The sequence below is a fragment of the Mirounga angustirostris genome, unplaced genomic scaffold (assembly GCF_029215605.1).
Source record: "Mirounga angustirostris isolate CCGP_5_RB_7025 unplaced genomic scaffold, mMirAng1.0.hap1 SCAF_17, whole genome shotgun sequence".
In the NCBI taxonomy this organism is placed as follows: Eukaryota; Metazoa; Chordata; class Mammalia; order Carnivora; family Phocidae; genus Mirounga; species Mirounga angustirostris.
In genome coordinates, this window is record NW_026991725.1 from 7183901 (window position 1) to 7211827 (window position 27927).

At 41.7% G+C, this 27927-nt stretch overlaps 1 protein-coding gene and 1 long non-coding RNA gene across 3 annotated transcripts in view; both read right to left on the reverse strand.

Moving 5' to 3' along the window:
* MYO1D (myosin ID) overlaps window positions 1-27927 on the reverse strand; it is a 364669-nt gene that overhangs the window by 262112 nt on the left and 74630 nt on the right. For both annotated transcript variants that reach the window (XM_045889402.3, XM_064582345.1), the window contains exon 2: window positions 2082-2290. In XM_045889402.3, coding sequence (XP_045745358.1) covers window positions 2082-2290 — 209 coding nt within the window. The remainder of the gene's footprint in view (window positions 1-2081; window positions 2291-27927) is intronic.
* LOC135362911 (uncharacterized) lies at window positions 16059-26980 on the reverse strand. Its single transcript, XR_010408349.1, has 2 exons — window positions 19711-26980; window positions 16059-16248 (listed from the first exon to the last, which is right to left on the reverse strand). It is a non-coding gene; the product is annotated as an uncharacterized LOC135362911 (long non-coding RNA).

Consider the following 27927-nt stretch of genomic DNA (forward strand, 5'->3'; position numbering starts at 1 on the left):
CCCGATGCAGCGTTCGATCCCGGGACCCTGGGACCATGACCTGAGCCAAAGGCAGACGCTTAATGACTGAGCCACCCAGCCGTCCCAGTTCATATAACCTTATGCTCTACAGCAAATTTCTTTTCATCTTAACAAGGATGAAATATTCCTTCCAAAAATTAAAGTCAGAGCAATTTTAGTGAAAATAAAACCAAACCAAACAGCAAGCTCCAGACATGGCATCACAGGAAAAGCAGGACAACTGGTATAAGATGAGCAGAAGGGATCAGTTTAGAACGAGCTACCCCAATTTTTAAGTGTGTATGCCTTCTGACCCCCAAATTCCACTTGTAGAAATTTATACTACAGAAACAGTAAAAATACTAATGGGATCAAATAATAATTATTATTATAATCTTTAAAGACTTAAGGAGTATTTCTGCAGACTATACTGTGTGTCACAGCTGAACCCTGCAAATAACATGCCTGTCAGTAGAGGACTGGGCAGATAAAGGATTCAACTATTCAATGGAATATTGCACAGGTGTTAGACAGTCCCCCACTTCTATAGGCATGCTAATGAAAAGATGTCCACTCTGCGGGGCACCTGGGTGACTCAGTCGGTTAAGTGTCTGCCTTCGGCTCAGGTCATGATCTCAGGGTCCTGGGATTGAGCCCTGCATCGGGCTCCCTGCTCAGCAGGGAGTCTGCTTCTCCCTCTCCCTCTGCCTCTCCCCTGACTTGTGCTCTCTCTCTCAAACAAATAAAATCTTTAAAAAAAAAAAGAAAAAAAGAAAGAAAGAAAAGATGTCCACTCCATAGTGTTAAACAGAAAAACAAGTTACATAATAGCAGTTATAACATAATTCTGTAACACAGTTACACATTTATAATATAATTTAATATGCATGTATGACTATGTGTTATACACACAGAAAAATGTATAAAAAGGATAAACACTAAATTCACAGCTGTTACTGCTGGAGTTTTGGGAGTAACAAGGTATTCAAAGGGGAGAGACTTTTTGCTTTTACTTTGTATGCTTAAATGATTGATTACTCCCTCCCTCCTTTTATAATCAGGTAGTATTGCTTTCATAATTGAATATAATGTAGTCCTAGGATATGATTCTCCAATACTAAGTTATTATAACTCCTCTGACCCTTAATATTCTCATCTATAAAGTAGAAACACAACTGTCTTAGCACTCAGAATTGTTTTGATAACCAAAATGGAATAAGGGTCATAAAAGCAGTTTTACAAGTATAAAGCCCCTAATGCAGATGTGAGGTATTATTAGCACCAAAATACATTCCCACAGTGTGGGAGAGGCCATCCGGGGTCAGCGGGCAGATGCTTTCCCTATCCCCAATTCACACTACACGAGATTCCGCGAAGAGCTCAGCTCCAGCTCCCGAGCACACAGGGTCTATCACCTGTCTCCCTGCTCCGTAGGCTCTGAAGCTCCAGCCTCCAGCTGGGACAGCCCATTTCTGGTCCCTATGCCTGGATGGCCCGTGACACTAACTCCCACTTGCCAATCTGACTTTGAGTTGTACCTGAGGATTTCATTTTCTTCCTTTCATTCTGCTGTTATTTAAAATAACCTTTGTGGGGCACTTGGGTGGCTCAGTCGGTTGAGCGTCTGCCTTTGGCTCAGGTCATGATCTCAGGGTCCTGGGATCGAGCCCCACATAGGGCTCTCTGCTCAGCGGTGAGTCTGCTTCTCCCTCTGCCTGCCTCTCTCCCTCTCCCTGCCTCTCTCCCTCTCTTTCTCTGACAGATAAATAAATAAAAATCTTTTTAAAAAATAACCTTTGTTACATTTTATCCAGTACTTTTCTGTCCTTGAGACAGGAGGAAGAATCTTTCATGATCAGAAGTACATCCACATGTAACATGGATTTATAAATGAACCAAGACTAGACATCCGTCAGAAATGATCTGGTGTTCACTGAAAATTTTTTTCTCCTATAAAACTGCTTATGTTTCTAACTTCAAAAAAAAAAAAAAAAAGATCTATTTAACAGTTTGGATCCTTGAGTACCTAATAAGTTAAATGCATTTTGACCTTGAAAGTACAGGGGATCCCCTCTGAATACCTGATATCACAATACAAGTGTCTTTTGAGCGCCTCTTCATAGCTTTGTAAGCAGCATCAGCAATTGCAAAAAGATGAGGAGGTCTCTCATACAGCTCACGTCCTTTATACTGCTCGATTGTGTCTCTCCCATAGATGTTCAAAGACTTGTAAGGATTCACAGAGACAACAACTTCTCCAATGAATGTGTAGATGCGCCCTTTTTCAAATCTGTACAGAAGCAAAAGAAACAGAAGAGTAGCTGTGGTTATATAGAAATGCTCTCTTCCCTAAGAGTCTCATTTCTAAGAAGATCCAAGTGTCCCAGGAACAGTTTCTGAACTGACATTTCATTGATTCTGAATTTAATTTTAGAGACAATGCTTAAGGTTGTGCCCCTTTAGATGCTGCTGGTAGAAAAGACCAGTAGGAGTTAAAAGCCAAGAAAGAAGAAAGAATGTAATTTGGGGGAGGCTGGATATTCCCTATTTCCAAATACAAAAGGACCAGAAGGGGCTCTACACTAAGAGCTCTACTAAGAAAAGAAATAGAAGTTAAAGCAGGTCTTGTAATCTACTTAGCCAGATTTGCGATTATAAAGACAACTGTCCCAATACATTTCTTTTGTTCTCCTTCTTGAAACCACACTAAAATGTCAGTAAAGGAGTGAGAATGCTAAAATTCATAACAGAGAGAAGGGCAGAGGAGATGCTTTTGGCACACATCAAATTCATTATTTTAAGCGATTGCCTAAAATTTCACGGTATAGATTATCATTCTTTATTCAATCATGCCCCTTCCTTCCTGCTATTATCAATAATACTGTAGAAAATACTCCTGACACATAATCTTACAAATCAATGCTTTCATTTCTGTGGGAAAGCTGGTTGAAAGGTATGTGTATTTTTAAAAGTATTTATAACATGATCGCACCTTTTTACCATAAAACGCTAGCATGCTGCCCCACAGATGATTTGGCTATCTAACTGCACATAGATATATTTGACAAATGATTACACAAGCATGGAAAAATATGGAAGACCACTTGTTATGTTTTATGTACCCTTTTATACATACAACAGGGTGATGAGGAGGAAGGCCATGTGGGTGGATGGAAGGAAGCCACAGGAACAAAGGAAAAAAAAAAAAACCCACCACAACCTGGCATATATGATGTGACTGCAACTGCACAAAATTATGTGTCTATATTTACAAAGAAAAAATTTAAATATAAAATTTAGAAAACCTGTTATCTATTCACCCTATATATATTAACTGACACATAGACATCCATCAACCAGGCCAACACCCAAATGGAGGTTTCTACACAAGCTGTTGCCAACACACGCCCCCTGCTGAAAGGCACAGGTAGACACAGTTTGTATCTGAGAATGAAGGGAGTGCCGAGACGGGCAAAATGCTCATCCACAGACAGCAACCGTGCCTCAAAGCACTCCTGCTTAGGACCAGTGCAGGACCTTCAACTTCCTTCACAATGGAATGAAGGCTGTTGGCTATAATTAGGAGTAGAAACAAGCAGATGCTGATAATGTCAACAATAAATTAAAGCCAAGATTTTTATTAATTAGTGTATATTTAAATAAAAGCTATTAATAACCACTTTAAGGTTGTCTTGTGCATTTTTCTACTATGGTTTTCCTATGAATCCCCCCTCATTGTTGGACACAGAGTTTATATGGTGGTTAAAAGCCTGGACTCTGGGGTCCTCTACATCTGGGTCTGAATGCTCACACTGCAAATATAATAGCTGTGAGACTTTGTGAAAGCTACCTCACCTCCATATGTTTCAGATTCATCTGTAAAATGGAGATAATTATACCCCTCTCTCCCTCTGGCATTGAGTAAGTACTTAAAAAAAAAGGGCAATTAATCTTAAGCTTCCAATTATGCTCTGCATGAAAAATATTTTTAATAAACGCTTTTAATGTGTGGTGATTAATATAACAATAAAAAATTTAAAAACAACACAATTTAAAAAAACGCTTTTATTTTATATTAACATTGCTACTTAAATCACAGCAATCCCTACACATGAGGAATTAATTCAATGATCATAATCTGATTCCCTGACTCAGCTGTTAATCAACAAACAAGTCAAAAGCAAAATGTCTACATAACTCATGTTCAAACACCCACACAAATAATAAAAAGCTAAGGTTCACTACCCAAGTCATTCTGGCTTAACCAAATTTGCAGGACACGCTCAACAGCTGTCTTCAAGGATAAGAATTAAAAGAACATGATTCTTTAGTTTTAGAAACAATGTCCAACCAGGAAAAAAAATAAAGAAGGATGTTAGGGAAAAAAAAGATTACCTCACAAGGCTGGAACTCTGTGAACTAAGACACAGCAAATAGCATCTGAGATCAGAATGCTGGTCTAAGACTCCAGGTATGCCTAATGATGAAATTCCATTTTATTTCAAATAGAATATTTTGCTTATCAAAACTTCTAGACATCATGTTTGTAAAACACAATTAAAATACATGTATAAAACATTAAATCCAAAACTGTTAGTGTGAAGATAGTGGCAAAGGGTCAACAAAATATAGTATTAAATACAATACTTCGGTAATTTATAAAATGTTAGAAACTTGTTTGAAACTCTGGTTATCACAGACGAAGCTTTCAATTTGGTTAAGGCTTAAAATCACCGCGAGATGGCGCCAGTATACACTTTAACACCAATGCAGTATTCCAGTTTGCTTTTGGAAAGCCTTGGGTTAAGAAGTTAGCACTCAGGTAATGTAGTCACCTGCTTGGTATGCCTCCGTAAGGAACTACTGTTAATTATTCTCAACGATAAATAGGGTGATGCCATCTCTTACAAAAGACCAAGGAAGGCATTTTTATGCCTTCTTTGTGAAAAGCTTTTATGACAAACTTTTATAATGCATTCTTCAAACATTTATTCAATATCTATTATGTGCCAGACACCAGGCCTGACTCTGGGAATTAAAAAATGAATAAACAGCAGGGAAGTATTGCAAATAAATAATAACAATATAGGTAAGATAATATATATAAATAAATAAATAAATAAATAAATAAATAAATAAATAAATAAATAAATAAATAAATAAATAAATACATACATACAAACAATACAGGTAAGATAATAAAGGCATGCACTGTGTTGGCAAAGATGATCACAACACACCCCTTCCCAAGAGGAACCTAAAGAGTACGCAAAGTCCAGAGCAAAGCCCACGAGGCCTTTTGTGCCCTGTCCTCCATATTTCCTTTCACTTGGCTCTCCTAACTAACCACGACACATAGACCTATCAAACCCTCCCTATTCCCCCTCTCTGTCTCAGTCACTCCTGCTGTTATATTAATGAGCTACTTAGAGTACCCAAGGTTTGTTACAGTTCATGGTTTGGCCATGGGGTTTATTCTGCCTACAATACCCTCTCACCACCTAGTCTCTTCTTCACCCATCTGCTCAGCCCATTCTCACTCTTTTCAAAAGCCTAAGCCTCAGCTCCTCCAGGAAGCCACTCTTGATACCCCCATTTCCGACACTGACATTTTGGTCTTCGCTCTGTTCAGATTTGTTTTTTCTTTAGAACTTCCAAAATACTTAAAATAGCTTAACAGCGACTGATTTTTAAAACTGGATTTCTTGGGGCGCCTGGGTGGCTCGGTTGGTTGAGCATCTGAATCTTGATTTCGGCTCCGGTCATGATCTCAGAGTTGTGAGATCGAGCCCTGCAATGGCTCATGCTAGGTGTGGAGCCTGCTGAGGATTCTCTCTCTCCCTCTGCTCTCCCCCACCCACTGTTCATACACACTCACTCTTTCCCTTTCTTAAAAAAAAACCCAAAGAACAACAAAACCTCAATTTCTTTAAGAAGTTTAAAGATAATTACTGAATGGGCCAGGTATTTTCACTGGCTTCTAAATGAAACAAAAAGGTTCTAAAAGTTTTTTTTAAGTTTATTTATTTTTTAAATTTTACTTATTTATTTTACAGAGCGAGCACAAGCAGGGGAAGCAGCAGGCAGAGGGAGAGGGAGAAGCAGGCTCCCCGCAGACCTAGGGAGCCCCACACAGGGCTTGATTCCAGGACCCCAGGACCACAACCTGAGCCGAAGGCAGACACTCAGCCGACTGAGCCACCCAGGTGCCCCAAGTTTATTTATTTTTTAGTAATCTCTACATCCAACGTGGGGCTCAAACTCACAACCCAAGATCAAGAGTTGCCTGTTCTTCTGCCTGAGCCAGCCAGGGGCCCCTAAAACATGTTTGAACTAATGAGTAGCCATGGAGATGATGTAAACGTAATGCCTTTGGAGGAAAACAGTCTTGTACAGGAATTCTGGAACATTTTTTTTTTAAAAAAATAGTTCCATTAATTTGCACATCATTTATACAAAAGATAAGGTACAACAGGAAGTCGAGATGTTCGGGGCTCCTTCACATCAGTCATGGGCACAACCGTACAGAGAAGTATGACCCTGGGGAGTGGGGGGTGTATACATCAACTGATCCTACAGATAATGAAGTGCTAGCTGTGGACTAAGGTGAGCTCGACAGGAACTTCGGCGTGAAGGCAGAACCACGTGGCAAGACTGGAAGAACAGGAGGGAGGCTGGCCTTCCTAGAGCAGAAAGCCTTTGTCAGCGAATGTAAGGCAACAGCTGGGTAAGTAGGAGGGAGTTGGATTCTACTGCTGTGAAAGGCTCTGAAAGCCAGGCTGGGGAGGTTTAAATTCGACGTGACTGGAAATAAGGAATCAGGGAAGACTGTTCTAGCTAAAGAGGTCAATAAGGCCGAGAACGGCAGCAGAAAGGAGAGAAAGGAAAATGTGAGTTACTTCAAAGGGAAATTGGACAGAATCCGAACACTTACTGTACATGAAGGGCAAAAATATATTTAACTTTGAGCTGGGTGGAGGAGAAGAGGGAATTTACTTCAGACGATGAGATTTCAGAGGTACCCTCGAGGCTTCCAAGGTCGGTTCACCCACTAACAGAATTCAGTGTTGTCCTTGGCTGACTACTTAAACAACATGAAATCAATTACAATCAGGAGGAAAATTCTCTGTGAATAGTATACTAAGTATTCAAGAGAATCTTCATTCATGAGTAAATATTACTTATTTCATGAGAACGTACGCTTTCAGATAAGAGCTGCTTAATCACATTGATTTGGCCTGTTTTCCTTCCCTCTTCAATGTACATGAAATCCTGAGTTGCTGGGAACATTCATATTGCCCAGGAAACGTGTCCACCAGCACAAGCCATCTCTCTGCCTTCTACTATCTCCTCAAGCAACTCCAGCCTGCTGCCCAAAGCTAGTTCCCAATGACACTGCTGAATCCCCTGGCTGATTCTCTGTCTTCACCTTACTTGGTGTCTCAGCAGCCTTTGATACTGACTCTTGCTTCCTCAACACACTCTTCTCATGGCTTCTGTGGGGCCACCTTCTCTGAGTTTTCCTCCTCCATCTCCTTTGCTAGCCCCTCCTTTTCTCATGATCTCTAAACACTCAGGTTTTCTAGGGTTGGGTCCTGGATCAACTTCAAATACCACCTAAGGGACTCCCATTTAAGGAGGATAGAGTATAGTTATCTTGGCCGGATTGTACCCTCTGAAAATCATCAAGAACAACAAAACAAACAAAGCCAGAAAACATTACCTACTAGGAAACAAAAACCCAGCCACGACTCTGACACATGATCTATGAAGGATGATTGGAAGTGCCACAAGAAGTCGACATAGTTGAGGGAGGTCGCTAAGAGAGAAGAAGCACCTTTGCAAATGCCAGGCCCTGGAGCAGAATTCTCCAGAAGCAGGCCGTTCAATGTTACAGAAAAAAGTAGGCAAAGAAACTGACAGACAAAGGGCAGATCAAGAATACCCACGAAGGGTGCCTGGGTGGCTCAGTTGGTTAAGCGACTGCCTTCGGCTCAGGTCATGATCCTGGAGTCCCGGGATCGAGTCCCGCATCGGGCTCCCTGCTCGGCAGGGAGTCTGCTTCTCCCTCTGACCCTCCCCCCTCTCATGTACTCACTCTCTCTCATTCTCTCTCTCTCAAATAAATGAAATATTAAAAAAAAAAAAAGAATACCCACGAAAAATAAGTATGTCATGAAGGAGAAAAATTATGGTAAAATATTTCTGCACGAAAGCAAAGAACGTAAAGAAAATATATCCCATTAAACCAAGAGATCAAAGAAAACACCATTTAAAAATAGAGAAATCATGTTTCAAACCATTTTTTGGAAAAGGAGACGGGAAACCAGAAGAGCTCAAGGAAACAGAAGAGGAGAAAACCTCACAGAAATGAAGGCTACACTAACAGACAGGAGAATGGGCATGGACACTGCCAGACACAGGGGCGAGAAGAAAAGGTGGAGAAAAGTGAGCAAAACAACGTGGAAAAACAAAGTTGAAGCAGAAAGAAGGAAAGTACAGAAGAAGGAGATAACAGAGATCACATGACAGGTGTTCCTGAAGACTTTGGTATGATAATGGTGAGCTTTCAAAACAGCCAACAAAGATGCCAATAATGTATGTCAATAGACAGTGTTAGAAAACAGACCAGGCCCCTGGGAAAACAAAGACCATAGATCATTAGCACCATGGCTTGAACTGTGGCCTCCCCTCAGAAAAGATACGTTGAAGTCCTAATCCCTGGTACCCGTGAAAGTGTCCTTATTTAGAAACAGGGCTTTGCAGATGGAATCAAGATGAAGTCATCAGAGTGGGCCCAAATCCAACATGACTGGGTTATGAGAAGAGGAAAGCGCCATGTGATGACACAGGCAGAGAGATGCAAGCCAAGGCCACTCCCAGAAGCTGGGAAGAGGCTAGGAAGGATGTCTCTCCTACCGGTTTCAGACACAGCATGGCCCTTGACTTGGGACTTCTAGCCTTCAGAACTGTGAGATAAGAAGTGTCTCATCTTTTAAGCCACTCGGTTTGTGGTATTTTGTTATAGCAACTCTAGGAAACGAATACAACTAGTTATACCGAAATAAATTCCATGAAAATGGCCCGATTTCACTTACATTTAAAGAAATGCAAATCAAGGGCGCCTGGGTGGCTCAGTTGGTTAAGCAACTGCCTTCGGTTCAGGTCATGATCCTGGAGTCCCAGGATCGAGTCCCACATCGGGCTCCCTGCTCAGCGGGGGGTCTGCTTCTCCCTCTGACCCTCTTCCCTCTCGTGCTCTCTGTCTCTCATTCTCTCTCTCAAATAAATAAATAAAATCTTAAAAAAAAAAGAAATGCAAATCAAACCAACAATATGGCACAATTTTCTCCAGGTCGAGAATGTAGATAGTGAACAGCGTCAGCAAGAATACGAGGTCACAGGTGTCTTCCCTGTCGCAGGTATCATCTTCATTGGCATGACTTCCTTTTAATCCATTCTCCATAAAATATAAATCTAAATGCTCATTCCTATCCTTAAATCTTTTCAGTGGGAAGCCTTAATGTGAGGCCAATCTGACATCCAGATGTTGGCTTATCTCATGCCAACTACTCCTGATGACTGTGCTCTGGCCAAGAATAAAACAAGATCTGTCCCCACCTAAACTGCCCTGTCCACCAGCATCCCATGCTTGTTCCCTCTATGGTAGTTACCACAAGAAGTTTCTTGTTTGTTTTCTGTCTGTCTCCAGAGGAGTACAGACCATATTTACCTGAACAAGGTAAAATTGCTTTATCTTCAGCATGCAATATAGTGCCTGGAACTTAAAGGAGCTGGTTAAATATTTGAGGAATCAAAAAAATGAAGGGATGAAGGAATGAGTCCCCTTAGCCCACCTCCGTTCTCTCAGCAAATGGTTTGCATCCCATTTATGGAGAAAATTCAGGCCATCGAGTGTGTAAGACTTTAAATCACCTACCATCATTACCATTTAAAAAAAGATTTATGTACTTAATTTCACTTTTCTTATTTCCTTATGAGTCAAGCTTGGGAGGTGGGGAGATTAAGTACAGCACGATATCACCTAGTTTTTAATGGGCCATATCCCTATGTTCTACCAGAAAAGAACCTTTCCTTTCACATGGGCAGCTTCGCGTAATCTAGATACAAATAGTAACTTATATTCCAGGAAAATGTAATTAAAATAGAATCTACTCTGACTCACCCTCCGAGACAGGTTTTTCACTGTTAGGGAAGGAAGTTGCAAAGTGTTGGGAGGGTTGACTTGGAACTGGAGGTATCAGTTTGAACTTGGCGTATGTGGTGGGGCATAGGGAAGGGAAAGGGAGAGGGAGAGAGAGATGTATGTGCACACATTTCCTAGCTCTGTCTTCTGAGGGAGCTTAGAAGCAATGACACCCAGACATTGGCTTGTATTCTTTTCTTTTTTTTTTTTAAGATTTTATTTATTTATTTGAGAGAGAGAATGAGAGAGAGCACATGAGAGGGGGGAAGGCCAGAGGGAGAAGCAGACTCCCTGCCGAGCAGGGAGCCCGATGCGGGACTCGATCCAGGGACTCCAGGATCATGACCTGAGCCGAAGGCAGTCGCTTAACCAACTGAGCCACCCAGGTGCCCCCGTTGGCTTGTATTCTTAACTAAAAAGACCCAGGGTCCCGTGGAGAAAAACTGATTCTGGAGCTGGGGCAAGGGAAGTATAAGATGAGTCTGGAATACCTTGTTGAGCCAGAAAGTAGGGAAGTATTCAGAGAATGACAGGGACTTGTCAAAAGAAACAGGAACCAAAGTGAATTGGCTCCCACTGGCCAAATCTGGAACCACATGAGCACTGAAATAAGTAACATCGGCAACATCATAATCCCCTGAATAAAATAAGAATCTGCGAGTCCACACTGATATAAAATAGAAGTGAACTGGAGAAGGAAAAGCTCTTCCTTAGAGCAGAACGACAATTAAGAAATACAGAAGTAATGATGTTAGAAAATGATCCGTGCATGAGAAAACCAGTAGTTGAAAGTGTGATGAGGAACGGGGTATTTACATAGCCACGAAGTATCTCCCCGCAAATTACTTAGCAATTACAAAGGGAAAGACAACTAATTTTACAGGAGAGAAACGCTGTGACCACCTAAACCAGGTGCTCAAAGTTATTGTCACCACTACTGATGCAAACTGACATGTGTACCTATATCGTTAATTTTATGTGAGGCGCCCAGACATTCGGTCAAACAGTATCCTGGGGTGTCTGTGCGGGCGTTGCTGGATGAGAGTAACATTAGAATCAGTGGACTGAGCAGAGCAGAGTGCCCTCCCCAGTGTGGGTGGGCTTCATCCAATCCAGAAGGCCTGATTAGAATAAAAGGGTGACTCAGAAACAATGCTTTGTCTCTCAGCCTCACTGTCTCTGAGCTGGGACACAGGTCTTCTCCTGCCTTCATACCCAAGGCTCAGACTAGAACTTGCACCACTGGCTCTCCTGGGACTCCAGCCTGCCAGCTGCAGCGTTGGGACTTCTCAGCTTCCGTAACTGTGTGGGCCAAAAAAATCTCTCTATATGTATGTATATAGACACACATGTATCCTACTGGTTCTTTATCTCTGGAGCTGGACTAATACAGATTTTGTACCAAGAGTGGTTGTAGAGGGACAGAATCTTAAGAATGAGGTTTTTGAGTTAGTTCAGGAGTTTCGGGAACTGGCTCTCTGATCAGATTTTTTAAAAAAGGTTTGTTTTTTTAAGAGAGAGAGAGCATGAGCAGGAGGGGCAGAGGGAGAGGGAGAGTGAATCTCAAGCAGACTCCACACTGAGTATGGAGCCTGAGGTGAGGCTCGATCCCAGGACCCTGAGATCGTGACCTGAGCTGAAATCAGAGTTGGATGCTTAACCAACTGACCCACCTAGGCACCCCAGGTTTTTATTTTGAATAGGCAATACAGGCTCTTAGTAAAAGATTCAGAAGATATAAATGATCAGATAGTGGAAAGTGCTTCTCATTTTTCCCATTTTCCCACAGTCTCCCCTGCCAGAGATAGCCACTGCTACTAGATTTCTGTGAATTTTTCTAGAAAGAGGTTATGCATACACACACATATACATAGTCTTTTTTACATGAATGACTTTTTTTCTCTAATTAAAATATGTATCTTGGTGATAGTTTCATGTAAGTAAATAGAGAAAAGCCTCATTTTTATGCCTGCATAGTATTTCATTTCATGGATGAATATACAATAACATACTTAACTAGTCCCTATTGGACTTTTAGGCTGTTACTAATCTTTTCTACTATGAACAATGCAACTGTAAATACAATGGCATCTATTTCTTTGTGCATATGTGTACATATTCCTGTAGAACACATTTCTAGAACTGAAGTTGCCAGGTCAAAGGATACGTACAATTTAAATTAGTGAATTTTTGCCAAATTCTTCTCAAGAGAGACTGCTGTAGCAATTCGTACTTCCACCTACAGTTTGTTTGCTGGGTGTGGATTTTTAAAGCAACGACGCTGGCCCATATCGGAAGGACAGCTTATAATGCAGTTTTAATTTCAAAGTACACCAAACTTTGACCCTTTTCTTTATTGATGTACCAAACTTATGCAATGCTCATTAGCTTACTGCCAACTTTCAATATGTTCAGGTCACCTTCCCCAGTTCTTAGATGAGAATTTCTCCCAAGGGTGAAGACATCTTACTGCAGCTTCTCCTGGCAAAATCATGGTCTCCGCATGATGGAATCAATTCATCTACTCCCCTTTGTGAGACTGCACGTTTCTGAAGTGGGCAGGGACTATTTGTTAGAGAGATTATGAATGTGAGAGCCACACAGCCCTGGAGCCCCAGGTTTGAATCCTGGCTCTGCTAGTTACTGATTGTGTGTGTTCATAAACATCTGAGTAACTAATAAGTGCCTTATGCCAGGCACTGTGCCAAGAGCCTGAGTTACAAAGAATAAGGATGGTATTATTGTACCAAAGACAGAGACAATGCCATGCTAGTACGCACAATGACAGAGGATTTAAAAATGACATATTTTTTTAATTTTTAATTTTTATTTTTCTTAAAAACTTTTTATTCGTGGGCGCCTGGGTGGCTCAGTCGTTAAGCGTCTGCCTTCGGCTCAGGTCATGATCCCAGGGTCCTGGGATCGAGTCCCACATCGGGCTCCCTGCTCTGCGGGAAGCCTGCTTCTCCCTGTCCCGCTCCCCCTGCTTGTGTTCCTGCTCTCGCTATATCTCTCTGTCAAAAAAAATAAAAATAAAATCTAAAAAAAAAAAACAAAACTTTTTATTCGTGAGAAAGCAAGAGCAAACATGAATTGGGGGGAGGGGCAGAGGGAGAAGCAGACTCCCCTCAGAGCAGGGAGCCCAACGTGGGGCTCGACCCAGGATCCCAAGATCCTGACCTGAGCCAAAGGCAGTTGCTTAAATGACAGAGCCACCTAGGTGCCCCTAAAAATGACACATTTTAAAAAAAATTGTCATTTCCCTCTGGCTCCCATTCTCTTTCTCTCTTGCTCACATGTGCGCGTGCATGCATATGCATGCGCCATCCCCCCATCATATTGCTTCAGAAAAGATTTAGGGCAATAACAAAGATAGAAAGGATGCTATGGAAGCTCAGAAACAGGATACCTAACCCAGTTTTAGGAGCAGGAGGGTTCAAAGAAGACATCCAAAAATTAAATTTCTTGACACCTGAACTATTTATGTGATCATACCCTCTCCATAGATAAATCTAGGCACTTCTTGACTTATACTGCCTTAAGAGCACCTAGAATAGGATGCTTTATTTTGCCTTTTTATTAACATACCAAAGGCTCCAAAGAGAACATCTGAGGAGACCAGAGCCTACCAGTGTAGCAGGGTGACACTGGCACCTAGCTCCCAGGAGTGTTCCACGGGATGAGACGCTCCGCTCATGGGAACAACTCGCACACTATTGGCACGCGGTGAGCGTACAATGACGTGAAGTCCTCTTTTATTATGAGCAATACCGCCAGCCGTCCGAACGGCAGGACACGGCTTTCCTCCCCTTGGGTCCCCTTGTCCTGTGCACCGCATCTGCGCTGTGCTGGGTCTACCCTCACAGTGACGGTCACTTCTGTTAGCCTACTGGATCACCATCCAGCTTGGCGTCGTGTCCAGAAGGGATCCTCCTAGTAGTTCACAGGGACCCTCTGAAGTCAGAAAACCTTCCATAACAATTGTCAGGCTTTCCACAGGACACAGGAAACTCATGAGGGCCCCTGGCAGTGGTCTGACCGGCTCCCTGCGTTCATCTCTCGGTTTTCTTTTCCAGAGCCACCTCTCCTCACGTGAGCAGCACAAAGGGTAGTTAACCAGCAAGTGTGGTCAGGAGATGCCTGGCTGAATTATTTTACCTTTTTCTTTCCTTTTTTTTTTTCATTGCAAGATGAATTTGATATATACATTTTTAGAGAATGCCTGCTTTTTCAAAACACATTTCTATTATATAGTAAGACATGCCTTGTAGAGAAACATTAACTTTAAAAGTTCTTATTGCTGTCTTCAGTTTTATTTGTAGTCACTTGTTCATTCATGCTGTTCAGTTATCAGCACCCACGTTCCAAGCAGGCAGACCCGTCTCCCCCCTAATTCAGGGTAATGAGAAGGACAGACACTGAACGGGCTCCAGGAAGAGGCAACAGAATGTGCCGTGCACAGGTGGAGGGAGGGACGAGGGCAGGACACAGGACTACATCACAGCAAAAACAGCAAGAGGAGCGTGAGGGCTGCGCGGGGAGAGGCGGGTGTGTGAGGCGTGCAGTGTCACGGGGTCTTGCACGTTATCTCAAGGGCAGAGTTTAAGTGCTGACCACATCGGCCTTTTGCAAGCTCCCATGACTGCAGGCTGCAGAGGACAGAGTGCCTGGCAGGGGAGCAGTGAGGAGGCCACCACCTGGGTCCTGGGAAGGGCCCGCCGGGGCTCTGGCTGGGGTAGAGCAGTGGGGAGGTAGAGCAGGGAGAGGCTTTGAGAACAGAAGCGGCACTGATTGGATAGGGTGACTTCCCAGATGTGAGATGTGGGAAAGACGGAGGGGTCAAGCTGACCACAGTGCTGCTTATCATACGGAGCTGGGACAGTAGGGGAAGAGCACAATTTCGGGAGGTGATGGTGAGCCACACAGGCTGTGTTGGGTCTGAGATTCCTGAGGGAGAGCCAAGGGAAAATGCTGCTTACTCTTCTTTCTCTCCTAAGCTAACTACGCCTGACCCTTTGGACACAAAGGAAACAATGCACAGGATGGCAGACACAGAGTACCCAGAGCACAGGGAGGGCGGCCAAAAATCCTACCTGTCACCAAGGGCACATGCTATGGGGGGGGGGGGGGGGGGACCTGCTCTGTGGCCCAGAAAGAGACAAGAGATATCCGGGTTTTTTGTTTTTTAAAGATTTTATTTATTTATTTGAGACGGAGAATGAGATACAGAGAGCATGAGAGGGAGGAGGGTCAGAGGGAGAAGCAGACTCCCTGCTGAGCAGGGAGCCCGATGCAGGACTCTATCCCGGGACTCCAGGATCATGACCTGAGCCGAAGGCAGTCGCTTAACCAACTGAGCCACCCAGGCGCCCGAGATATCTGGGTTTTATTTAAATTATGTATTACCTGAATTTGATCATGTCAAGTGACTCAGCAATTCTACCTTGCTGGTATAAGGAAATAGCAGAAACAAACACAACACTGTCCCCTCCGAAAGGCTATCTACTGAGGTCCCAGGCAATGTGGTTAAGACAATACTACTACCAATACGATGGCTCCTTCTCAGTACATGGTCTAAATTCTTGACCATAAAAGACATTTTTCACCAAAGACCACTGTTCATTCCCCCAGCAAAAGGAAACAACATTTTATAGTATATCTCAATGAAAACATGATAAGTAGCGAGGATGTAAAAAATAATCTGTCAGACATGGCATAGCAAATCATGCCCACAAATATAGCAGCTGGGCTGACATCTGGGAATGGACTGCTTTTCAGTTTTTGTTCGTTTGTCTTCTGCGGGGTGTCTGAAAAGGATTCAACTTGAGACTCTCTCAGTGTGGTGAGAAGGATGTTGGTCACTCACAGGGTGCTCAGTCAACCAGTCACTTTGACAGGAGAGTCTCTACAAGGCTGATGTCAGGACATGCCCACGCTGGGCAGAGAGTCACAGTTAGGTGAAGGCACCTGTAACTTTACACTGTTGAGAATGAATCTTGAAATGGCTTCGTTTTGTCCTTGCAAGGAAAGTTGTTCTTTTCCTGAGATCAAAAAAGGTTTATAAGCTTACCAAACCCACACCAGGGAAAGCAAATTATCTGTCTTGGTTTCCATTTGCCACCCTATAGCTTTTAAATAGTCTTTTTAATTATTTAAAATTTGACTGATTGATTTAGCTAAAATCCTAATAGAGGAAATATAGAGATTGGTGAACTGGACTACAGTAAAATCACTCTCAGTGATTGTAAGAGTCCTTAGGAACTACAGAGCGTCAGACTAACAGATGGATATTTAAATACATGCATTTAAAATTAGTAAAACACACACAAACAATAAATATAGCGTTATTTAGTTATGAAATGCTGAGTGTCTAACGATGACAGACACGAAGATCTAGACCAAAATATAAGAATGAAACTTCTCCTATTAATAACACGACACTGTATTTTCTCTTCCAACCTACAAGTGATAAACACAATTTCTCCAACATAAGGCTCAACTTTTATATATATATTCCTTTTCATCCGTTTCACTTAAAAATGATTTCCTATTGGGGCACCTGGCTGGCTGAGTGGGTTAGGCGTCTGACTCCTGATTTCGGGTCATGATCTCACGGTTGTGGGACTGGGCTCTGCAACCGGCTCCACGCTCAGCATGGAGTCTGCTTGAGATTCTTTCTCCCTTTGCCTCTGCTCATGCTCTTTCTCTCTCTCTCTCTCTCAAAATAAATACATACAATCTTAAAAAAAAAAAAAAGATTTCCTATTATATTAGCGATTTGGCTCCCTGGCATGCCTAGCAAAGTGGTTAAGTGCATTCTGCCTTAACCAAGGGGTGAGCCTAGTTATAAATCAGCACTGCTCAGGAAAATGAACAAGACCTAGGCCTGAGCCAGACAATCCTTTGGTAGAAATGCACAATTACATGAAGTGATAACAATTATGCATTTTAAATACTACAAACCACTTATACCACAGTACTGAACTCTCTTTTAAAAATAAGTAAGTAAATCATTTCACAGATGTCTGAGGACTGTAACTAAACAGGATGCCTTTAGGATTCTTACCCCATCCTAACCCTTGGATAGGAAGCCTCTTCACCTTACACTATACTTAAATATTTGGCTCTCTGGGTGACAGGAAACCTAATAGGTTCCCCCCTGTCCCTCTGCCTAATTTAGTAAGTGACAGAAAACCTAATCAGTTGGCTAGATCCCTTGTTAAAAACTGTAATTCCTTACGCCAATTTTCCTAACATGTGAAGGTTCTGATATAGTTAAAGCAAGGTTTTCCTAGGTGTTATTGAGACTTGGGGCAACCAGATAGGGAGCTTTAGGGTCCAAGCTGGGCAGTAGCTGTGGCAGGAGACACTGAAGAGAAATAAATGGTTAAGTAGTCAAGCAAATGGATTATTTCCATTTTGGCTACTGTGACACCTGTTTTCAGTTCAGAAAACAAAGGCACAGTAAACTAATATTTATTGTGCCAAGAACTGTTACCAAAGCTGCTCCCCGGGGCCCCTCAATAATGGCTGTTGGTTCCGGGATGGAGTTATTATGGTAAGGACAAGGGAGCTGAATTTGGAGGGATTTAAAGAAGATATAAAAGGCAAACAACATCCACTATTACCACTCTGCAAGGGGTTTCCACTGTCACATGACACAGGAGACGTTGCATTTTACAGCTTTATCCCCATATTGTAATCAAGTCTCCTAAGAGACCATGAGCCAGATTTCTTTCAAATTTATTTTTACTTATTCCTAGTACACTGCTGTGGCATCCAGAGGAATTTTTGCTAAGGGAGGAGGGACCTGGAATCATGAAGAAGTGAATGATAAAAACCTCCAAGTATTAAACGGACTCATATTCAATTATAAAAAATCAACACATTCCAAAGACAAACATGATACAGATATTCTGCTACTCTGCTTTATCCAGTCAGTCCTTCTGCACTCTTGAAAATAACCGAGCGCTGTCTACACTCAGGAATACCAGACATGAGGAAGTGAACTAAGAGAAGAAGAATGTGGTGGCAAAGAAAAGAGTCAAAAACTAAAAACAGATCAAACACATCAGGAAATGGAAAAAACAAATAATTTTCCCTATTTTTTCTTAGTTCCTAAAGCAGAAATTAAATCATTTTTATTGCTAGATCAAACTGAGAAAGGAATTTATGCAGATAGATTGGTTGACAATTTAAGACAAATACCATCATACTTATTTTTTAAGTGTCACTGCAACCAGGATTGAAATCAGAACTTCCCAGGATGGTGAGAAAAGCTTTAGCGACCCCCAGAAAGCAGCTGTCCTCCAGCCCAACCTTGCTCAGGAAACCGTTTCCCTAAATGTCTGTTAATATTACATCTCAAAAAGTAAAAGAAAAGGTCAGCTGACTTATCAATAGCATTATTTCCAGAGCTTTACTTAAATTTTAAGTTCCACTGCCCTCTGTGAATAAGGATTGAAACTCAACTTTGTGACTGAATAATGAAAAAAAATTAATATTCTGATTTTATAATTTCAGGAAATACTTTGTCTCAAGTTTTTGCTTATAATCCGTCTACTAAGTTTAAAAAGTCAAGGGTTTGGCCAGCGTGGCCAGTGTATTTGGCAGAGCCAGGGCTGAGGATTCAGTTGGCTCAGTCTGTGCACACACGAGGAGCCCAGGGTAAAGATTCTGCTGGTGCAGCCAGGATGTCCGGCAGGGTAGGGGTGGAGGAGGTGGCCCGCATGGTGGGGACATTCAGGAGGACCAAGAATGTAAGTAAAATGATGAGGATGAAGGGAGCCAGGTTTATCAGAACTGCAGAAGGAACTCACAAATTTCAAAGGAGAAGGCTAAAATAAACCCCGTGGTGTTGGACAGAAATGGGAGATACTGGTATGAAATCATGGTGTTTAAGACAAAGAAACAAAAAGACCTATGTACATTTGTGTGTGTGTCTCCCCCCCTTCACCACCCACCAAACCGTTTTCTGAGAAAGGCTAAAAGCAATGACACACCAGTAGCAACAACTGTATCTACTACCAATCTTGATTTCTTTCTCTTTTTTCTTTTTAAAGAGTTTATTTACTTATTTGAGAGAGAGCAAGAGAGAGCATGAGCAGGGAGGAGAGGGAGAAGCAGGCTCCCTGCTGAGCAAGGAGCCCGGTGAGGGGCTGGATCCCAAGACCCTGGGATCATAACCTGAGCTGAAGGCATAACCTGAGCTTAACTGACTGAGCCACCCAGGCGCCCCCCAATCTTGATTTCTAAATGCCACACCAAGACTAAACCAATGGTTTTTAGAGAAATGGCCAATTTCATCACTGGGACAGGAAAAACACAAGATGAGCCTGGACTCTTACTGAGCCAGAAAATAAGGAAGTTCTTAAAGACTGACAGGGACATATTGGAAGACACTGCGGCCAGCTGAAAGGGGCTTCCACTGGCCAAATCTAGGCCAAATAGTTTCACTTTATTTGGGAATAGAAGGAGAATGGGTTTTGTGGTTGACTATTTACCTTCATCCTCTGTTGTGGCTCTGTTGACTACAGCTTTTATCCTGACCGGCCTTCTAGAAGACACATACCAGCGATTAGACCAAAGCATGGGGCTAAATTGGCACAAATCCACCACCACAAATGAACAAACAGCTCGGATCTATTGCTTATTTAAAATATCTAATATGTGGGCGCCTGCACATCAGCAAAATATGTGTACACTTTGCTAATAAGGTCCTTCCTTAGATATAGGGAGGCAATGCCTTTATTTATGCTTTGAATGCGTTCTTATGTCAGGCTGCTAAAATTGGATGCAGAAAAAATTGTTTTGGTTATTAATGCATACAAAAATACTTCTTCCAAGTTTTGTCCTTAATATCAACTAGAAGAAAAAATTTTTTTTTTTGCTGGAAAATAACTTGTAAGACATGGTATCAATTAGATTGGCCTTAAATGTTTCCTTTCCTCAAATTCTGACTAAAAGATTAATCACTTAGGGAAGAAACATCTTTCTCACTGTTGACAATCTGTGGCTGTTAGCTCTGACTTTTAAAAATAATTTTCATACTGAAATAATTGCAAACTTAAGAGCATTAAAAAACTTCCAAATATCTTTCTCTTGGATTGCTAACATGTTTTCATATTTGTCTTATTCTAAAATATGTATGTATGTATATGCATGCAAATATATATACACATACTAATACTTTATTTTTTTTATTATTATTATTTTTTAAAGATTTTATTTATTTATTTGACAGAGAGAATGAGAGAGAGAGCACATGAGAGGGGGGGAGGGTCAGAGGGAGAAGCAGACTCCCTGCCGAGCGGGGAGCCCGATGCGGGACTCGATCCAGGGACTCCAGGATCATGACCTGAGCCGAAGGCAGTCGCTTAACCAACTGAGCCACCCAGGCGCCCACTAATACTTTATTTATACAGATTATAATAACTTACTTTTCTAAGATGCTGACCCTCGAACACACAGGCTTGAACTATGCCGGTCCACTTACACAGATTTTTTACAGTACAGCACTGTAAATGTATTTTCTGATTTTCTTAACATTTTCTTCTAGCTTACTTTACAGTATAAAATACATATAGCATGCAAAATATGTATTAATTGACTGTCTATATTATCAGTAAGACTTCTGATCAACAGCAGACTATCAGTAGTTAAGTTTTGGGGAAGTCAAAGTTATATCTGGATTTTCAATTATGTGGGAAATCAGTGCCCTAACCCTCGTGTTGCTCAAGGGTCAACTGTGTATCATATTGTTTTTCAAATGGTACATAATTCGAGTTAGGGAAGGTAGCTGATGGCACTGGTAAAGCTGAAGGTTTTGTTCTGGCGTGTTTGGGCTCTTACATACTAGTCCCATAATCAAACGAAGCTGTCTACGGAAGCCAGGCAGGCAAAACATGTAAGTGAAGCAGAAATGAACTCTATAGGACCCAGAGGGCGCTGGACCAGTGCGTGCCCTGTAGAAGGGAGCAGCTGTTGCTCTTATAGATGGTCCCTATTTTGAAACGTGTACCGAGTGCCAGAACTTTTTTTTTTTTTTTTTTCATTTTTCAAGAGAAGCTAGAGAGAGTGGATTTTTAAGGGATATTATCCAATTTTTAATCGGGACTCATGTTTAAAGATAATAAAACTGGTTTAGGGGGAAGTACATACACATATTCATCTGTCATTTGTATACAACTCACTACAAAACCAGTTGACAGGTGTAATAATAATTTCTGGTGATGACTAATAGAAAGTTCTGATACTATAAATAGGTAATGGGCTTTGTGCAAAACAATGAAAAAAAAAAAAAACCTACCCTGCCCTAAGATCCCGTAGTCAATTCTCTTGCAAAGGAAGTGATGCAATACCAACTGCATGCAGGATAAATAAAAAAGACTGAGCTGGCGAGGATTAAACCCATGTTACAAAACAACATCTGCAAAACAGAGCTCTTTAAAGGAACCTTCCTGAGTATTGCTACTCACAAAGAAGCAGGCTGAAACACAGTAGTCGGGAAGAAATCTGTTACAATTCAAAGAACAAAGGCTTTTCTTTTTAATTTAATTTTTAAAAAAAGAGCACCAACAAGGAAGTACCCTTGGCATTTAAAGGCTGACATTAAGATTTATCTGGTAAAATCAGTATTTATACATTACTAATCAGTCTGACTAATGTTTACTTTTGGCTTACAGAACAATTCATCAACTAGTTAATCATGATACTACAGTTACTCATAAAATAAAATCGATCCAATTTCTATTTTCAAACATCTTAACATCTTTTAGGAAGTATTTCAAGTCCCACCATCTCCATAATGCTCTCCATGGCATCTCTAGCCTGTAGGATCTCTTTCCCTCCACTGGAGGTAGAGGCTGATTGCTGTCTCTACAATTTAGCAATTAATCGCATGCCACACTGGGGCATCTCCACTATTACCCTTTTAAACTGTTTAATTTGTTACTGCTATTTAATATTTAATATTTCAACTGTCCCTCTATTTCTTTATAAAAAACCAAACACTGTTATTCCAAGTGCTCCAGTCTGCACATTGTTGGTTGCTTAGTCTGTGGGAAGTACAGAAATAGAGAATGTTTAGAAACTTTTATGGCAATTTGACATTACGGTGACAGCCAAGAGGGAGATCAGTGAACTCATCTTGTTCGACAGAGTAAAGACCATTCTGGATGCTGTTAAATTCTCATGGTGAGGTTGTGTGTGACAGAAGCTGGATATTAGTCATGCACAGTGGAGCATGTTACAATGTATAATCCTTCAGGATGATAGTTTAGCAACTCTAATGGAGAAGGACATAAAAACCTCAGAAAGTGTAAGCACTGATTTTCATTACCTGTTAGGTTTACAGTCATTTAAATTTTTAATAAGGCCTGTTTTAAATTTGTAGTTTAGCACTATTAGCTACACTAGGAAAATAAAATTTGTATTACTTATGTTTAATCCAATTTAATTTAATCCCTAATCCTTGGCAAAACAACCTTCACAGCCTTTTTTATTTGGAAAAGACACATCTTTTCTGAATGTAGTAGTCACAGTGAACTGAGTATCATGGTGAAGGCAGGTCCAGAGAAATGCAGACCAAAAGAGCTCAAACTAGGGTGGGCTCCAAGGTATGAATCTCTCACATACTGAGTCTGGTTTTGGAGCCAAAACTGATGATGAGGTGTGTTACTGGCAGAGATGACCAATAAAGCAATAAGACCATCAAAATGAGGTCATCTTTACACATATAGCATAAAGAGATAACCTCAAAACTGAAAGAATTCTTTGAAAGAAAAAGTACGAACTTGAAAGCTGACATAGACAGCAGAGTCTAACCCTGGTCAAGGCAGCCCATCAGGACACCAAGGTTGGAGCTGGGCTGGTCCACAGAAGCACTGGCCTTGGACCTGGTCCTGGAAGAGCTATTTGGGAGGCTGCGTGCTCTCTGGGTTTCAGAGACTCCCTGAGACACAAGAGCTCAAACCACATCGCTCTTTTCGGACCATATATAACTTCAGGGATTAAATTGTTCTCCGAGGATTTGATGAGAGATGGGAGAGCATGATTATAAAAGTAATCTTACGCTACCACACCTAAAGTGTTATATGCTGTTTACTTGTTCAATTAGTTTAAATGTATATTTTATACCCGATTTGTAAATGAGAACATCTGGCTTTGGAGAAAGAGTGCATTAACCTGTAAAAGCGAACCTTCCTATTTTGAATGCCTGAAGAGACTAATACACTTTTTAAATATTTCTCTTAAGAGTAAGTATTATGTTATCTGTTACTGCATTTTTATAGCTCACTGGGTGTTTGGCTTTCCAAGGCAACGCTAGTCAGTTCCTTGCTCGCTATGAATGAATTACTTTGCCTGCCCTTTAGCTCCAGCGTATTCAGGAAAGGAGCGGTGCACAGTAAATGGTGAATGGCATTTCCCATTTTACAACACTGGCCACATGCAAGGCCTAACAAAATAACATAAGGAAGGACAAATATAGGTGGATTTTGCAATTCTCCCTGTTGTATACATGTTATATATCCATTCACATAGGAGAGCTACAAAATAATTTCACTTAAAGTAAGCTAACAATTGTACAGATTCCTCAAAATTGAATTTTTCTTTTCATGAAAGACTTCAGAGTCAGTCTAAACCAGATTGAAAAAAAAAACCCCACAAAAGTTAATGCACATGAATTCTACTATAAACTATAATGTTAAAGGCAGGTTAATAATGGTAAAAATATTCAAACGGGGTAAAAGCCTTCATCCTACTCTCCAAAGGTTTCTATTGTTAACCAATCACTCTTCTATATCCTTCCAGGAAACTTTATGTGCCTGTACTCCGTTGTTTGTATATGGCAAAGACACAGTTCTGTCCCCAAACATTCCATCTCTTCTTCCCCATTTCAACCCCTTCTTGTGGTTAGGCAGGGCCGCATTATTAGTTCTGGCCAATAGCTGTGGGACGTCCATGCTCCTGAGCCAAAGCACAGAAGAGCCGGTGTGCACACTGCCCTGGGGCCCGAGGAAGCTCTGTTCGAGATGGCAGAGCCACAAGGTGAAAGCAGCCTGGGTGCTCACTGGCTACCCGCAGAGTCTCCTGGATCCACAGATTTTATGTGAGTGACACATAAGCCCTTGTTACATTAAGCTGCTGAGACCTGGGGGTTGTTTGTGACTGAAGCCTAACTCATCCTATCCTAATTCGGCAGTCTTTCCATGTTAGCATATCTGCATACCTCATTTTTCTAAACCACAGTACACATATGTCATAACTGAGGGTCCACTCCTACTGATGAACTTTTAGGTTGCTCCTAGCTTTGTTGTTACCCTCGTTACTATAAACACGTTGTCGTTAACATCATCTTACACACAAGTTTGCTAACACATATACAAATATTTCTCTAGGGGAAATTCCCTGAAGTAAAGTTGCTGGGCATAGAATAGTATGTTGAAAAAAAAAATTCAAGTAAGTAATCCATCAATCATCACAATTCAAAAGGCACACAAAGGAAGGCAGTGGAAGTTTCCTTCACACCCTATCCCACAACCTCCAGTGCCTTCCTCTAACTATAACCAATGCTATCAATATCCTACATACCCTGAGAAATTAGATATATGTAAATGTTATACCTCATACACATATATATGCAAATGTGTGCACATACATGTATATACATACACATGCACATATGTATATTTAGGGTGGATTCTGAAACATTTCTAAATTGCCCCTCAATGAGAGTGCCTGCTTCTCCATACTTTTTAGGGCTGTTTGTATTTATTTATTTATTTTTATTTTTAAAGTTTATTTGAGAGAGAGAAAGACAAAGAGGACACACGTGCGGGGGTGAGGGGAGAGGGAGAGAGAGAATCCCAAGCAGACTCCCTGCTGAGCATGGACGCTGATGTGGGGCTCAATCTCACAACCCTGAAATCATGACCTGAGCCAAAACCAAGAGTCAGACGCTTAACAGACTGAGCTACCCAGGTGCCCCTTCTAGGGCTGTTTTTTTTTTTTTTTTTTAAAGATTTTTTATTTATTTATTTGACAGAGAGAGACAAAGCGAGAGAAGGAACACAAGCAGGGGGAGTGGGAGAGGGAGAAGCAGGCTCCCCACCGAGCAGGGAGCCCGATGCGGGGCTCGATCCCAGGACCCCGGGATCACAACCGGAGCCGAAGGCAGACGCCTAACGACTGAGCCACCCAGCTGCCCCTCTAGGGCTGTTTTTAAAACAAGAGGCATTCATGCTGTGTTTCTGTGCTAGGCAGTATAACAACCATTAATATTGGGGTAGACCTTTCATGTTATCTCTTCTAATGTATATATATATATTTTAAGTAATCTCCACACCCAACATAGAGCTTGAACACACAACCCCGAGATCAAGAGTCGCATGCTCTTCGACTGAGCCAGCCAGGAGCCCCAACTCTTCATATTATTTTAATAGAAGTAATTGTAATTGTAATTGTCAGGTAAACTAATATCTATGTAGTATTTGCAAAATAAATTCACAGTGGTCAAGCTGCCCCAGAGGCAGGCCGAAACTAGTTAATGCTTCCTCTTGACCTAGCAGCATTGGGAATGCACTAAGGAGAGGCTGAGGCTGATGCAGGACAGGCGGGACAAAGCAAGGCCAGTGGTGTGCAGATGAGTGGAGAGGTATGACCAGGAAACAGCCAGGAGACGGACGTGGCTGAAGGTGTTTACAAACACTTCAGAAAAGTGGCAGAACTGTAAACGTAGTCACCAGTAGGGACCAGCGTGATGCACATTACATCTGAAGGGCAAGGAAGCTGGACAGAAAAGAGCCCAGAGAGCAGACATGGGGCTGAAGAGGAAGGGCTGGGGAGCTGTTGGCAAGAAGAGCAGAAGGCAGGATATAAAGATATGAAGTTCAGAGTTCTCGTTTTGGTAAAGGTATGTTGGCAGTTGGGCATCCTGGGTCAGAATGGGAGAAGGGATTTTCCCAGGTAATTGAGGTCTAAAGAGCATATAGAAAATGAGTATTTCAGATCACTAGTTTTCAGGTTTATAATTTTGGGGAACTATCAGATTAAATCTATACTTTTAATATAACTTTAAAGAACTCTGACTACACATCACGATTTCCTGGGCTTGGGGATGGAAATATTTTGGTTTGGGAGATGTTTTTGTTTTTTTGTAATAATTTTTATAAACTTTTGAAAAGTAGATCCACTAAATTATTTTGTTTTGTAAAATCGAAATTAAATTTTTTAAAGCTTATTTATTTATTTAAGTAATCTCTACGCCCAATGTGGGGCTCGAACTCACAACCCCAAGATCAAGAATCGCATGCTCTTCTGACTGAGCCAGCCAGGCACCCCTGAAATTTACTTTAATGGGTGATGGTTATCTGACTCCCAGCATTCCACTGAAGCCTTGGCACACAGATGGTGACAGAAGCAATGGCTTCACCCAGACAGAGGGGTTCCTTAAGAAGAGAGACAGCTCCTGAACAAGATGGGCAGAAAGGATGAGAATGGCTGGAAGGAGACCGGGAGATTGCATCAGAATGGAAGAGAGGGGAAGGGGCAGAACCTTTGGGGACTGTAGAGCAGCATTTTGAAATCTACATTTCAAATCAGACATTTCTTCCAACTGTCTATGGACTATTTCCATGATGATGTTTCACAGGCACCTCAGACTCAGTCTGTTTAAAACAACGCAATCGGGGGTGCCTGGGTGGCTCAGTTGGTTAAGCATGTGACTCTTGATCTCAGCTCAGGTCTCGATCTCAGGGTTGTGAGTTCAAACCCCATGTTAGGCTCCATGATGGGCATGGAGCCTGCTTAAAAATAAAAATAAATAATAATAATAAAAAACTCATTTAAATCCCTGTCCATCAAACTTACTTGGCCTCTAGTCTCCACCACCTCCATGAATGGCTACCTGATTAGCCAAGAAGAAACTGGAAACCAAATGAGGCTGTTCTCCCGTCCCTATGTCCAGCCAGGGAGGATGCCACAGCTCCAGCCCTCACATCCATCCTCCATGCTCCAGCACCACTCCTCAGTCTGACCTGATTTTCTACAATACGCACTACATCTAGTTTTTCTGACTTCAACATGACTCCCAATTCATTTTTAGATCTTTTTCCTTCTCATCACAAAATATTTCGAACTCTGCCACAGACATGGTATATTCTCTACCCAAATTCAGCCCCCAAACCCCCTTTCTTGGCCAGCAGAGCTCTGATTCTGCTCAGGAGTTCACTTCCCTGCCAACCCACTCCCAGTCATTTGCTCAGGGAATGGAATCTTATCCCCAGCTCCAGGAGGATGGATCTTGGTTAGTCTAACTAAAACTGGGAATTCCAGTTCCCTTGTCAGTGATCAGATTACGAAAGTTCCCTTGATCTGAGTGAAGATGAGGGGGAAGTCCCCTTAGAAGGCTATCATATGCACATAGTGCCTGAATCTTCATCTTAAGGTGAGGGGAGCCAGCTTAAGAGGACAAGTCAAAATGCCGAAGGAATGGGAAGGACCCGAGTCCTTGAGGACATGACTGAGCAATGGGATTATGCAACCTTGGATCCATTGTACATCTAGACTTCTTGTTACAAGACAGAAAGAACTTCCCTTGCTGTTTAGGTTACTTTTATTTGGGTTTTCTACTAATTGTAGCCAAAGCACCCTGCCACAGGGAAAAGCTGATAAGCTTAGTTTCAAATGCTGAGTTTGAGTTCCTGTGGGACACCCGAGGG